Raw genomic sequence first — 13098 nt, forward strand, 5'->3', positions numbered from 1 at the left:
TTATGTAGTCCTGGACTTTTGTTTTTTAGGAGTTTTTTGGTTATTGCTGCCATTTAATTGCGGCTAATTGGTTTGTTCAAATTTTCTATTTTTTCCTGCTTCAGTTTTGGTAGGTTTTATGCTTCTAGGAATTTATCCATTTCTTCTAAGTTGTCCAGTTTGTTGGCGTTTAGGTTTTCATAATATTCTATTACAATTGTTTGTATTTCTGTGGTGATGGTTGTTATTTCTCCTCTTTTATTTATGATTTTATTTATTTGCATCTTTTTTTTTTAATGAGTCTTGCTAAGGTTTATCATTTTTGTTGATCTTTTCAAAGAACTAGCTCCTGGTTTCATTGATCTGTTACATTGTTTTTTTTTAGTTTTTTTATCATTTATTTCTGTTCAATCTTTTTTTTTTTCTAAGGTTTTATTGTTAGATAATCCCTGTACCCACTGTGGGGCTTGAACTCACACCCTCAGATCAAGAATCACATGTTCTACCCACTGAGCCAGCCAGGCACCCCTCTGCTCTAATCTTTATTATTTATTATTTCCTTCCTTCTGTTGGGTTTGGGTTTTATTTGTTCTTTTTTTTTTTTTTTTTTTTTTTTTTAACTCCTTTAGGTATAAGGTTAGGTTGGTTATTTAAGATTTTTTTTGCTTCTTGAGGTTAGCCTATATTGCTATAAAATTCCCTCTTAGAATGAATCACTTTGGCTGCATCCCAAAGATTTTGGAGCAGTGTTTTTTATTTTCATTTGTTTCCATGTAGCTTTTTATTTCTTCTTTGATTTCTTGATTGATCCATTCATTGTTTGGTAGCATGTTATTTGACCTCCATTATTTGTGCTCTTTCCAGATTCTTTCTTATAGTTGATTTCTAGTATTCATAGCATTGTGGTCAGAAAAGCTGCGTGGTATGACTGCTTTTTTTGAATTTGTTAAGGCTTGTTTTGTGGCCTAATATCTGTTCTGGAGAATGTTCTGTGTACACTTGAAAAGAATGTGTATTTTGTTGTTTTAGTACAGAATGTTGCAAATATATCTTAAATCCATCTGGTCTAGGGTATCGTTCAGAACCACTATTTGTTGATTTTCTGTTTGGATAATCTGTCTATTGATGTAAGCGGAGTGTTAAAGTCCTCTACTATTATTGTATTACTGTTATTTCCTATATGCTTGTTATTAACTGCTCTATGTATTTGGGTGCTCCCATGTTAGGTACATGAATATTTATAATTGTTACATCCTCTTGTTCGATTGGCCCTTTATTATGATATAGTTCTTGGTCTCTTGTTAGTCTGTCTCCTGTTAAGTCTTTATGTTATGTTATTTATTTATTTACTTATTAAAGTAACGCTCATACCCAACATGGGCCTTGAACTTACAACCCCAAGATCAAGAGTTGCAAGCTCTACCAACTAAATCAGTCAGTGCACCACAGTGTTTGTTTTGTTTGTTTATTTATTTATAAAAAGATTTTAAAATTTATTTTAGAGAGCATGCATGGAGGGGAGGGAGAGGGAGAGTCTTGAGTAGACTCTGCACTCAGCACTCAGCATGGAGCCTCATTTGGGGTTTGATCTCACAACCCCGAGATGACAACCTGAGCCGAAACCAAGAGTTGGACACTTAACCAACTGTGCCACTCAGGTGCCCTCCCACAGTCTTTGTTTAAAGTCTGTTTGTTCTATATAAGTATTGCTGCCCTGGCTTTCTTTTGACATCCATTTGCATGATAAGTGTTTCTCTGTCTCCTCACTTTGAATCTGCAGGTGTCTTTCAGTGTGAAATGAGTCTCTTATAGGCAACACATAGATGGGTCTTATTTTTAATGCATTCTGTCATCCTTTGTCTTTTGACTAGAATATTTAGTCTATTTGCATTGAAAATAATTACTGATAGGTATTTTTAACTATTTTGTTACTTGTTTTGTGGTTGTTTCTATAGATTTTCTCTGATCTGTTCTTGTTCTCTTTCATGGTTTGTTGGTTTTCTTTAATGCTATACTTTGGTTCCTTTCTCTTTGTATTTTTGTATATTTTTTGTATATCTGTTACTTGTTTTTGATTTGTGTTGGCATAGGGTTTTTTTTTCTTCATTTGTTTTTCTTGAAGTTCGATTTGCCAACATACAGTATAACAGCTAGTGCTCATCTCATCAAGTGCCCTCCTCAGTGCCCATCACCCAGTTACCCCAATTCCTACCCACCTCCCCTTCCACAACCCATTGTTTGTTTCCCAGAGTTAGGAGTCTCTCATAGTTTGTCTCTCTCTCTAATTTTTCCCACTCAGTTCTCCTCCTTTCCCTTGGGCATAGTTTTGTATATAACATCTTCTGTATATAGCAGCCTATGTTAAGTAGATGGTCACATAAGTTGAAATCCATTCTTTACTCCTCTCTCCACCACGTTTTAGGTATATGGTGTCATGTTTCACATCCTCTTATGAATCCCTTGACTAATTTTTACAGATTTATTTTATCACTTTTGTGTTTTTTACTTTTTACGCTCTCACTTAATTATTTACCTTCCACTTAAAGAGTCCCTGTTAATATTCTTGTAGGACTGGTTTAATGGTAATGAACTCCTTTAGTTTTTCTTTGAGAAACTCTTTATCTCTCCCTCTATTTTGAATGATAACCTTACTGGATAGAGTATTCTTGTCTGCAGACTTTTCTCTTTCAGCACTTTGGATATATCCTAACACTTTCTTATGGCCTGCAAAGTTTCTACTGAAAAATCTGCTGATAGCCATATAGGGTTTCCCTTGTATATAACTGTCTTCATTACTCTTGCTGCCCTTTTTTTTAAAAGATAGATTTATTTATTTATTTGAGAGAGAGAGAGCAAGTGAGCACAGGGGGAGAGCCAGAGAGAGAAGGAAAGAGACTCCCTGCTGGGTGTGGAGCCTGATGCAGAGCTCAGTCTCATGACCTGAGCCAAAATCAAGAGTTGGACGCTTAACCAACTGAGCTATCCAGGCATCCCTTTTTTTGCTGCTTTTAAAGTTTTTTCTTTACCACTACTTTCTGCCGTTTTAATTACTATTTGTCTTGGTGTAAACCTCCTTGGGTTGAATTTTAGGGGGATCTCTGTGCTTGTTGGATCTGGGCATCTCTTTCCTCTTCGAGATTAGGAAAGTTTTCAGCTATTAATTTCCTCAAATATTCTGCCCCTTTGTCTCTCTCTTCTCCTGAGATCCCTTTATTATGCATGGTATTATGCTTGTTGGAGTCATTGAGTTCCCTAAGACTATTCTCAGTCTGCATAGTTTTCTTTCCTTTGCTCAGCTTAGTTACTTTCTAGTACTGTCTTCCAAGTTGTTAATTTGTTCCTCTGCTTCATCTAGCCTGCTCCTTATTCCATCCAGTGTATTTTCTTTCTTTTTTTTGTAAGTTGGCTCCATGCCCAGCATGGAGCCCAACATTGGGCTTGAACTCATGACCCCGAGATCAATACCTGAGCTGAAATCAAGAGTTTGATGCTTAATCAACTGAGCCACCCAAGCACCTCAATCATCAAGTAGATTTGTAATTTCATTGATTGTATTCTTGATCTGTGATGGATCCTTTTTTATCTCTGTGTTAAGGGTGTCATTGATGTCTTCCACTCTTTTCTCAAATCCAGTGAGTATCCTTATGATCATTACTTTAAATTCTCTATTGGGCATATTACTTATATCTATTTTGCTTTGATCTCTTGCTGTAGTTTGGTCCTTTTCTTTCATTTGGGCTTTTTACTTTCTCTGCATTGCCAGCTTCCTCTCCACTGTGGACAGCTCCATCCATTTCTCTCCCAGACTGTGTCTTTTTTTTTTTTTTTTTTTAATTTATTTATGATAGTCACACAGAGAGAGAGAGAGAGAGAGAGAGAGGCAGAGACACAGGCAGAGGGAGAAGCAGGCTCCATGCACCCGGAGCTCAACGTGGGACTCGATCCCGGGTCTTCAGGATCGCGCCCTGGGCCAAAGGCAGGCGCCAAACCGCTGCGCCACCCAGGGATCCCCCCCAGACTGTGCCTTTACCATTCCTACTTTTTTCATTGTGGCCTCTTCTTTACTTTTTTTTTTTTTTTTAAGATTTTATTTATTCATGAGAGACAGACAGAGACACAGAGGGAGAAGCAGGCTCCATGTAGGGAGCCTTCTGTGGGACTTGATCCCAGGACTCCAGGATCACACCCTGAGCAGAAGGCAGACACTTAACTGCTAAACCACCTAGGCGTCCCCTCTTACCTACTTTTAATTGTGGCATTTGTTCTGCCAGTCTTCAGATCATTTTCTGAGTTATTTACGCTGATATGAGTGTTATCTAGTTGCATCCATGGGACGAGGCAAGGTTGGAGTTCTCCTCTACCAACTTCCCAGCCAACCTTCCTAAAAGTCTTAACATTTCCTGGATTGGGGCATCTGGCCAGCTCAGTTGGGTAGAGCATGCAACTCTTGATCTTGGGGTCATGAGTGCAATCCCCAAGTTGGGTTTAAAGCTTACTTAAAAAAAAATTCCCAGATTACTCATTAGAATAATTTGAGGTTGCTGCCTTTTCTACCCCATCAGAAACAAAATTAAGCAAAATTTTCCTGAGTATATTTTGTTTGGTTCCTACTTTCCAATATTATCTGTTCCTTTATGTCAGTTTATAATTATTTCTTTTTAACAGTAATCTTTGATTTTAATACTTTGTGATCTTAGAACTTCATTTCAAAAACATTTCAGAAAACTGTGCACTTTTATATATCCTCAGTTTAGGTGCGGTTTAGCTGTCCTCAGTCCTTTCATCCCATATGCCTGTAGTTGTTAGATCATGAAGATTAAACACTGATGTGATGTTGTTCTTTGGGATGAACTTGCCATGTTTAGTCTTAGCAAACAGGGATTTTCATGAAGGGCACATGGTGGAGAGTAGAGTTTTTCATCAAATTACACTTTGCTCGGAGACAGTAATACTAAAATGGTAAATGTGTAAAGCAAATTTAATCAGATGTTTATTCTAAATTCCATTAAAAGTTTGTGTAATACTTTGCTCGGAGACAGTAATACTAAAATGGTAAATGTGTAAAGCAAATTTAATCAGATGTTTATTCTAAATTCCATTAAAAGTTTGTGTAATTCTCTACTGTGTTGTAAAGAGTTTAAACATTAAAAAAAAGATGCATAACTTGAATAATAGGATCGACGTCTTCACATGCCTTCCTTCAGCCAGTAGAATTTGTTTTTTAATTCATTATAGCTCCTCTGGCTTATGAGCCATTTTCCACTCTTGCTATGATATATGAGGACCAAGGTGACATGGAAAAATCTCTTCAGTTTGAGTTGATTGCTGCACATTTAAATCCTAGTGACACCGAAGAATGGGTTAGATTGGCAGAAATGTCTCTGGAACAAGACAATATTAAGCAGGCTATTTTTTGCTACACAAAAGGTAATTAAAAATTTTTCTTATTTTGTCTGATAAAATGTTACATAATAGATTTTTAAATAATTGTACTTGCTACTCTGGGGTGATGTTAGCTGAAATAAATTTTTTCCTTATATTCTGGCATACCAGAGGTAAGTATTTGGGGTTTCTCTGCTTTCATGTTTATCAGCAACTTTATATTGTGAGCTAATACAGCACAAAAGTTGGCAGAAGAACAGTGCCCTCAATTTCCTACTAAGCTCATTGTTGGTTATAAGCTGTTCCTTGAAGGTTAACATCACATTAGAGTGACCAAATGAAGATTAATATAGAGATTCAGGTTCTGTCTGGTCTTAGATTAAACCTAGTTGAGAGTTCCTGTGAAAGTAGATTTGTTCCAGAATAACCCACTTAGCTCTATTGAAGAATTAGTTTAGAGTGTTTATTAAATTTTCTGAAAAGAGGATTGGTTATACCCAGGTATCATGAACCCCTTTTTGTGATAAATCTGTAATTATTTTTTTTCTTTTTAGCTCTTAAATATGAACCTACTAATGTCCGCTATCTGTGGGAGCGATCAAGCCTTTATGAACAAATGGGAGATCATAAGATGGCAATGGATGGTTATAGGCGTATTTTAAACCTTTTATCTCCATCTGATGGAGAACGTTTTATGCAGTTGGCTAGAGATATGGCAAAGTAAGTTTGGAGTGAAGTATATATAGATGCTCCTATTAATCATCTTAATTTAGAAGACAGCACATATTTGAAGTAGAGTGTATTTTTTTGTTTAGGTTCAAAAAGTGTTTTACTTCCTACATTTTATATTGTGCTTAACTATAGAGATGGGGGTTTCTTTCAATACTTCTCTGTTTCCAAATCAGCTATGTGATTACTTACGAAAATTTGCATATACAATTATCTTCAAGTGTTCAGGGGCATGTTCTAAAAGGATGATTAGGTTGCCAGGTCTCCGTAACTTAATTCAAGAAGGAGGGATGATCATCTATTTGAAATAGTCTAGATAGATCATTTTATAAATGAGGACAGACTATTAACATTGAAGATGGGGTGGGAGTTCTGGGGATAGGCAGCTCTTTGGAGAAATTTACTAGGGGAGTAGAGGAATGGGGAGATAATTGGTATGGGTTGTACGGTAAGAGATAAATTTTAAGTTGGGAAAAATTACAATGTATTTGTATTCAGATGGTATAATCCACAATTGAGGAGCACATTGAAGATTCGTGAGAGAAGGAACAATTGCTTGAGTGATATCCTTGAGTAGGTAGGTTGGAGAGAATGGGATCTAGTTGGGATTTGGCCTTTTAACTGTAGAAGGTAGAAGATATAGCTATGTGTAGGTGGGAAGATGTGTTGGGAATATATCAGATGTTATGATCTGGTTCTTTTTGTAAACTAAGAAGCAAGGTCGTCAGCTGAGAGTGAGGATCAGAGAGCTTTGGAGGGTTGAAGGCAGAGGAGATGAGAAATAGTTGTCTAGGTCCTTAGGGCCTTGCTGCAGCATTTGCATTACCTGGGAGCCTGCCATAAGTGTAGAATCTCAGTTCTACCCCTGCTCTTCTGAATCAGAATATGCCTTTTTACAAGATCCCCCGTTATTTTGTATGCATATTCAAGTTTGAAAAGTGCTGGATGAGGTAACTGGAGCAAGATTGCTGATCAGCACCGTGGACCCACTTGAGGCTTGTGGTCATTAATTTAGAGTGAGTCTAGTCAACATGGTTAGCTGGACAGGTGGTGGTGAACAGTAGGCATATTTGGATTAACAAGGGTTGGGGTTTATCACATGACTTTATCAGAAGGGAGGAAAGGGCAGGAGAAGTGAGGAGATGCGCAAAGGTATAATTATATTGTTGGTCTGTAGAGAAGGAGGAAAGTGAGGGTTGGAGACAGCAGGACAGTGAAACAGGTAGACGAATGCTTTGTAGATCCCACTGCGGTGGAAGAGCGCTTGGAATTGGGTGATGGGGGAATGAGCTAGAATGATACAACATAGCTTTTGGACAGTAAGATGCTTGACATGACATTGTTGTACTGATGTTGCCCATTTTTTTCTGTATCAGCTGTGATTATGATTTTAAAAGTTTTTCTCCTCCCCAATTTTAAGAAAATGAAAATGATAGTTAATAGTTAGATGATGTAAGCAAGAATATGAATTTTATAATCTGAAATAAATATTCATCCATTTTGTCATTTATTTTTTTAGGAGTTACTATGAAGCCAATGATGTTACTTCAGCTATTAACATAATTGAAGAAGCTTTCTCAAAACATCAGGGCCTGGTCTCCATGGAAGATGTTAATATAGCAGCTGAACTCTACATTTCTAACAAACATTATGACAAAGCTTTGGAGGTAGGAACATGTATTAAGTTTCTCTGTTAGATTTTGGACACATTTCTGCATTTTAGAAATTCTTACAAATTGACAATTCCTCACTTCAGTTATATATATTAAACTACTTAGTCCATTTACATAAGGATTATTTGAATTGAACTGTACAAATCTTTGAATTGTGAAAAAGTTTTTCATATATCTCTATTGTATCATTTATTTACTTTTTTCCTTTATTCCTTTAGGTAATTACAGATTTTTCTGGAATTGTGCTGGAAAAAAATGCAGAAGAAGGAACTTCAGAAGAGAATAAAGGTTGTAGTTTCCTCTGCATAGGATAGTGTACATAATCTTCTTGTTTATAATGTGGCATTTTGAAATTGATAGTTAATGTTCTCATAACAAGTTTAACCAGAAGCATTTTTTTTCCATACAGAGATTTCATATCTTTTTCTTGTGAATATTTACTCACAAGAAATCTTTTTCTGGGGATCCCTGGGTGGCGCAGCGGTTTGGTGCCTGCCTTTGGCCCAGGGCGCGATCCTGGAGACCCGGGATCGAGTCCCACATCGGGCTCCCGGTGCATGGAGCCTGCACCCTCTGCCTGTGTCTCTGCCTCTCTCTCTCTTTCTCTCTCTCTCTGTGACTATCATAAATAAATACAAATTATAAAAAAAGAATAAAAATTATTTAAAAAAAATCTTTTTCTTTTTAATAAAATGTTATTTATTTATTTATTTGAGAGAACACAGAGCAGGCGGAGTGGCAGGGAGAGGGAGAAGCAGGCCACAGGCCCCACCTCCTCACCCCCATGGAGCAGGGAGCCTGATGTGGGACTCCATTGCAGGACCTCCGGGATCATGACTGAAGGCAGCTTCTTAACTGACTGAGCCATCCAGGCACCCCACAAGAATTCTTTTTAAAAAATTGTTTTCGGGAAGCCTGGATGGCTCAGCAGTTGAGCACCTACCTTAAGCTCAGGGTGTGATCCTGGGTCTAGGGATTGAGTCCCACGTTGGGCTCCCTGCAGAGAGCCTGCTTCTCCCTCTGCCTGTGTCTCTGCATCTCTCTCTGTGTCTTTCATGAATAAATTTTTTAAAATCCTTAAAAAAATTACTATTTTCCATCCCTTTTATTTCTCAATACATCCATTTGAACATGGCATTTCTCATTGATCTGGGTCTTTTTTTTTTTTTTCTATAGTAAACCTGACACAGGAAAATACAGAAGAGCAATATATTAGGATAGAAGAGGTTTCTAGAAGCATAATTTAAGTAAACACCCAGAGGAAAGTGTGTTTCAGGCTGAGATCATAGGGTGTGGGAGCACTACTTGGTATGGACAGGATTAGATAGGGTACTTTGGTTGAGGATCTTGAGTATCAGGAGTGGTATGCATGGAGTAGGAATTGGAATGGCATGAAAGCATGAATTAGGGCGTCTGAAAAACTGCCAATTTTGATAGTTTTCTTGGACCTGGCCTAACCTAGAGACAATTCTCAAATTGTTTTGCCAGCCATATTTTCTTCAAGGTCTTTCTTTCCAAAAGTTAGATTCCTGTTGAAAATTATTGCTTTCCTTTGTTTTGAAAATATTAAGGAAAAATTGAGTTATGTTCAGGTTTAGTTATAGATTTATTAGTCATTTTGATGTCTAATATATTTTGCCATGTTTCGTTGATCCACCCTTTCTTCTTTAGTTTCTTAATGATTTAGCATGTCTAAATTCAGGAAACCTCTTAACATAATCAATAATATGTCACAGTTTAAGCAATGGTGTTTGTCTTAGTATATAAAATAATGGTGCATTTGAAATTTGGCATCTTAGAGTTTGATTAAATAACTTTAAAGATAATGTCCAGAATCCCTACTTTCTTTTTGTTTGCATTTGCCTACTGTATCTTTGTCCTTTTATTTTCAATCTTCCTGAGTTACATGATTTTAAGCAAGTGTTTTACTTTCAACATAAAGTTGAGTTATACTTTGTGATTATTTCTGAAATCAGATTTTGGATTTATACATCTATATACACTGTATCTTTAGTAGGTATGCCATAGCCACTGTCTGCAAAAGAATTGTGCTAGTCCAGTAGACTAATTCTTATCCTCATGGAGCTTATGGACTAGTGTAAATTTAAATGTTAGGACTCTCCTTGAGTAGACTGAATTTTTTTTTTTTTTTTAAGTTGGCTTTCTATATCAGTTATTGTATTGGAGCTTAGTAATAAAAATAGTCTCTTGGGATCCCTGGGTGGCGCAGCGGTTTGGCGCCTGCCTTTGGCCCAGGGCGCGATCCTGGTCGGGCTCCCGGTGCATGGAGCCTGCTTCTCCCTCTGCCTGTGTCTCTGCCTCTCTCTCTCTCTCTGTGACTATCATAAATAAATAAAAATTAAAAAAAAAAATAGTCTCTTAATTAAACTTGTCCAAATCCTTCTATGATTTTGTAATTTTGGGGAGTTCTATAATTTATATGACGCATTCTATAAAACATGAAGTTATTTCATTTTAATATAATTTTAGATTTTATTCCACCACTGAAATAAGTCTCTGAAGTTTCTTTGTGCTTTAGTTTTTTTCTGAAATGGAAACTTATTTGGAATTCAGTAGGCTTTACAAAATATAAAATTTTTTAAAAATATTTTAAATATGAATAAAAATTCCTTTGATTTCTCAGGACTTTAAAAATTGTTTTACTATAATGAAGTTTTAGAAAACCACATAGTATTTATTTTATCCTTTTCTTAGTCTCCTTATCATAGAAGCTTCCTATGCTTCCCATAATTCCTACCAAAGGACAGACTGAAGGAAGTAACCTAGTAATAGAGTTGGTCACATTAGAATGGACTATGGAATCAATTACCCTGAGTGAAGTAAATGAGATCTTACGTAGAAGATACAGTTTGCTTCATTTGCCCACTTTCTAAGCTTATGTTTTGGAACCACTTTTTGTGTGTCTGATCCAAAGCTGGTGAGAATGTTACCTGCAGTATACCTGATGGTGTGCCAATAGATATCACGGTGAAGTTGATGGTCTGCCTTGTGCATCTCAACATCCTTGAACCACTTAATGTAAGTAACATTAAGATCTGCATTTGAGATACTTCACATCAAATTCACACTGTTTTCTTTAGATGACAAAAAATTGTAAGTTTACCCTAAATTTCACATTTTCAATAACCAGGAAGTCACCATAAGCATCAAAGTATTTGTGAATATTTTATAAAAATTGAACAGGGCTTAGAGTAATTTGTTCTTCTTTTAAAATGAGAACAATCCAGAGATCAGAATTTGATATTGGGCTTTTTAGAGAGTTGGTAAATTCTGACAGCTCTTCTCTTTTGTCAACTTCAGACTAAGTATTTCATTGAATAAAAAAATTTATTGGGCATATACTTTGCAGACCGTAGGATAAAGTAGTAAATACAATATATAAATCCCTGCCCTCATGGATCTTTTGTTCTAATGGGATTAAATAGATAATAAAATAAGTATGTAAAATATAGGATGTTAGTTGGAGGTAAATACTCTGGGAAAAAAAATTAAACAAGAGAGAAGGGGAGTAGCAGTTGTAATTTTAAATAGGGTGGTTAGGAAAGGTCTCTCAGAAAAGGTGACATTTGAATAATGACAATTATCAGCAGACAGAGAGGCTTTGTAGCTTGGGTATGTTTGACTTGGCAGAGGAAGAGCACAGCAGGTCAGCATTATCTTAGCGCCTGCCATGTCTGCTTATAATAAGCCTTCAAAAGTAATGTGGTAAATGAGTGAATGATGGCAGTATGTGTTTTTTTAATAGAGATACAGAACATGAATAGAAAAATTATTTAAACCTGTTTTCATGAAGTCCTGCTCTAAAGGGCTTGCCTCAGATAACTAATAGATATGATGTAAAAAGAGAAATATACATAGATATGCATGTTTGTAATGAATGTTTGACTGCCGGCTTTTATTTTGGGGTCTAGCCTCTCTTGACCACACTAGTGGAGCAGAATCCGGAAGATATGGGAGACCTCTATCTAGATGTTGCTGAAGCTTTTCTGGATGTTGGTGAATATAATTCTGCACTTCCCCTCCTTAGTGCACTAGTCTGCTCTGAAAGATACAACCTTGCAGTAGTTTGGCTTCGGCATGCAGGTAATAATTTTTTGTGGAAGGGAGTAGTTTTAATCATATAGGCAGGCAAGAACTTTCCCAAGATGGCAGTGATTATTTTAAAATATTAATGTCTTGGTGAAAGTAAATTTCTGGTTTCAGGACAGTTTTTGAAAGTCAGGTTTTTCGTTTGCTTGTTTTTTGAGTATAGTTGACATACGATGTTACATTAGTTTCAGGTATACAGTATTAGTGATTCAACAACCTTACGAATGTCAGGATTTTAAATTGTCTTGGTATGCCGCCGAGTGATTTCCCCCACACTAATGCTTTGGAAAAATGATTCACTTAGGGGTACCAGAATGAAGTAGGACTAACATGCCTGTGTTAAAAATAACTTACACATGTCTTTTATCTGTCTTAACCATTGGCTCCGATTTCTGGGGTGCAGTCTAATTTTTAAAGAGTTTTTATGAAAAAAAAAAAGAGTTTTTATGAGTTTATATTTAGCATGTTATTTTTGAGAAAAACGTTAATATATTTTCTGTGTTCTCTGAGCTGCAGATATGCTCAAGATTGGGTAATATGTATAATTTCATTTTATTGTATCTAAATTTACAATAATCTGGAAAAAAGTAGAAAAAATAATTTAAGAGAAACAACTAAATTTCTTAAATGTACAAAAGCCAAAAATACTCTAGTAGCATTTTGGATTGAATCCACTTAAAGATGCATTAAAATTTGAATAGTTTTTGTCTAAAATACTGCATGATGGCAGAAAGTTCTAGTAGTTTTTAAAATATTATATAATGGTAGAAAGCACTCTAGAGCTAAAGAGGCATTGATTGACAGTTTGGGTTATTTTGAGATATATGTCAGATCTGAAATTGCAAAAACACTTAAAGATTACTGTTTGGATGAGTGAACATGGATACAAATGTGATACCATCATAAAAACTTATATTATTTGTGGTATTTGAATTTTAAAAACCTGAGCAAGGAGTTGGGAGTTTTTATTGCCTATTAAAAAAGTTTAACCTAAAGATGACACTCAGCAGAGTTGAGAAATTTGAGATTTAAGAGAGCAATTAGAGGCAAAAGTACTGTTAGGAGGTAATTGCAGTGAAAAAGAAATGAGATCAAAAAGGCCTAAATTAGTGTTGTCACTGTTACAGTGGAGAGAGTTCAACTGTTGGGACTTAATGATTGACATAAAGTTTGAGGAATAGAGTCCAATAACTCCCCTTCTGAGAACTTATCCTGAGGAAATAAT

General features: G+C 36.0%; 1 protein-coding gene across 1 annotated transcript in view; it reads left to right on the plus strand.

Annotated features, from left to right (window-relative positions):
- Positions 1-13098, plus strand: part of GTF3C3 (general transcription factor IIIC subunit 3) — a 41993-nt gene that overhangs the window by 12911 nt on the left and 15984 nt on the right. The window contains exons 5-10 of the mRNA XM_077885702.1: positions 5215-5406; positions 5916-6081; positions 7610-7757; positions 7982-8051; positions 10699-10802; positions 11696-11867. Coding sequence (XP_077741828.1) covers positions 5215-5406; positions 5916-6081; positions 7610-7757; positions 7982-8051; positions 10699-10802; positions 11696-11867 — 852 coding nt within the window. The remainder of the gene's footprint in view (positions 1-5214; positions 5407-5915; positions 6082-7609; positions 7758-7981; positions 8052-10698; positions 10803-11695; positions 11868-13098) is intronic.

The sequence above is a fragment of the Canis aureus genome, chromosome 36 (genome assembly GCF_053574225.1).
Source record: "Canis aureus isolate CA01 chromosome 36, VMU_Caureus_v.1.0, whole genome shotgun sequence".
Lineage (NCBI taxonomy): Eukaryota > Metazoa > Chordata > Mammalia > Carnivora > Canidae > Canis > Canis aureus.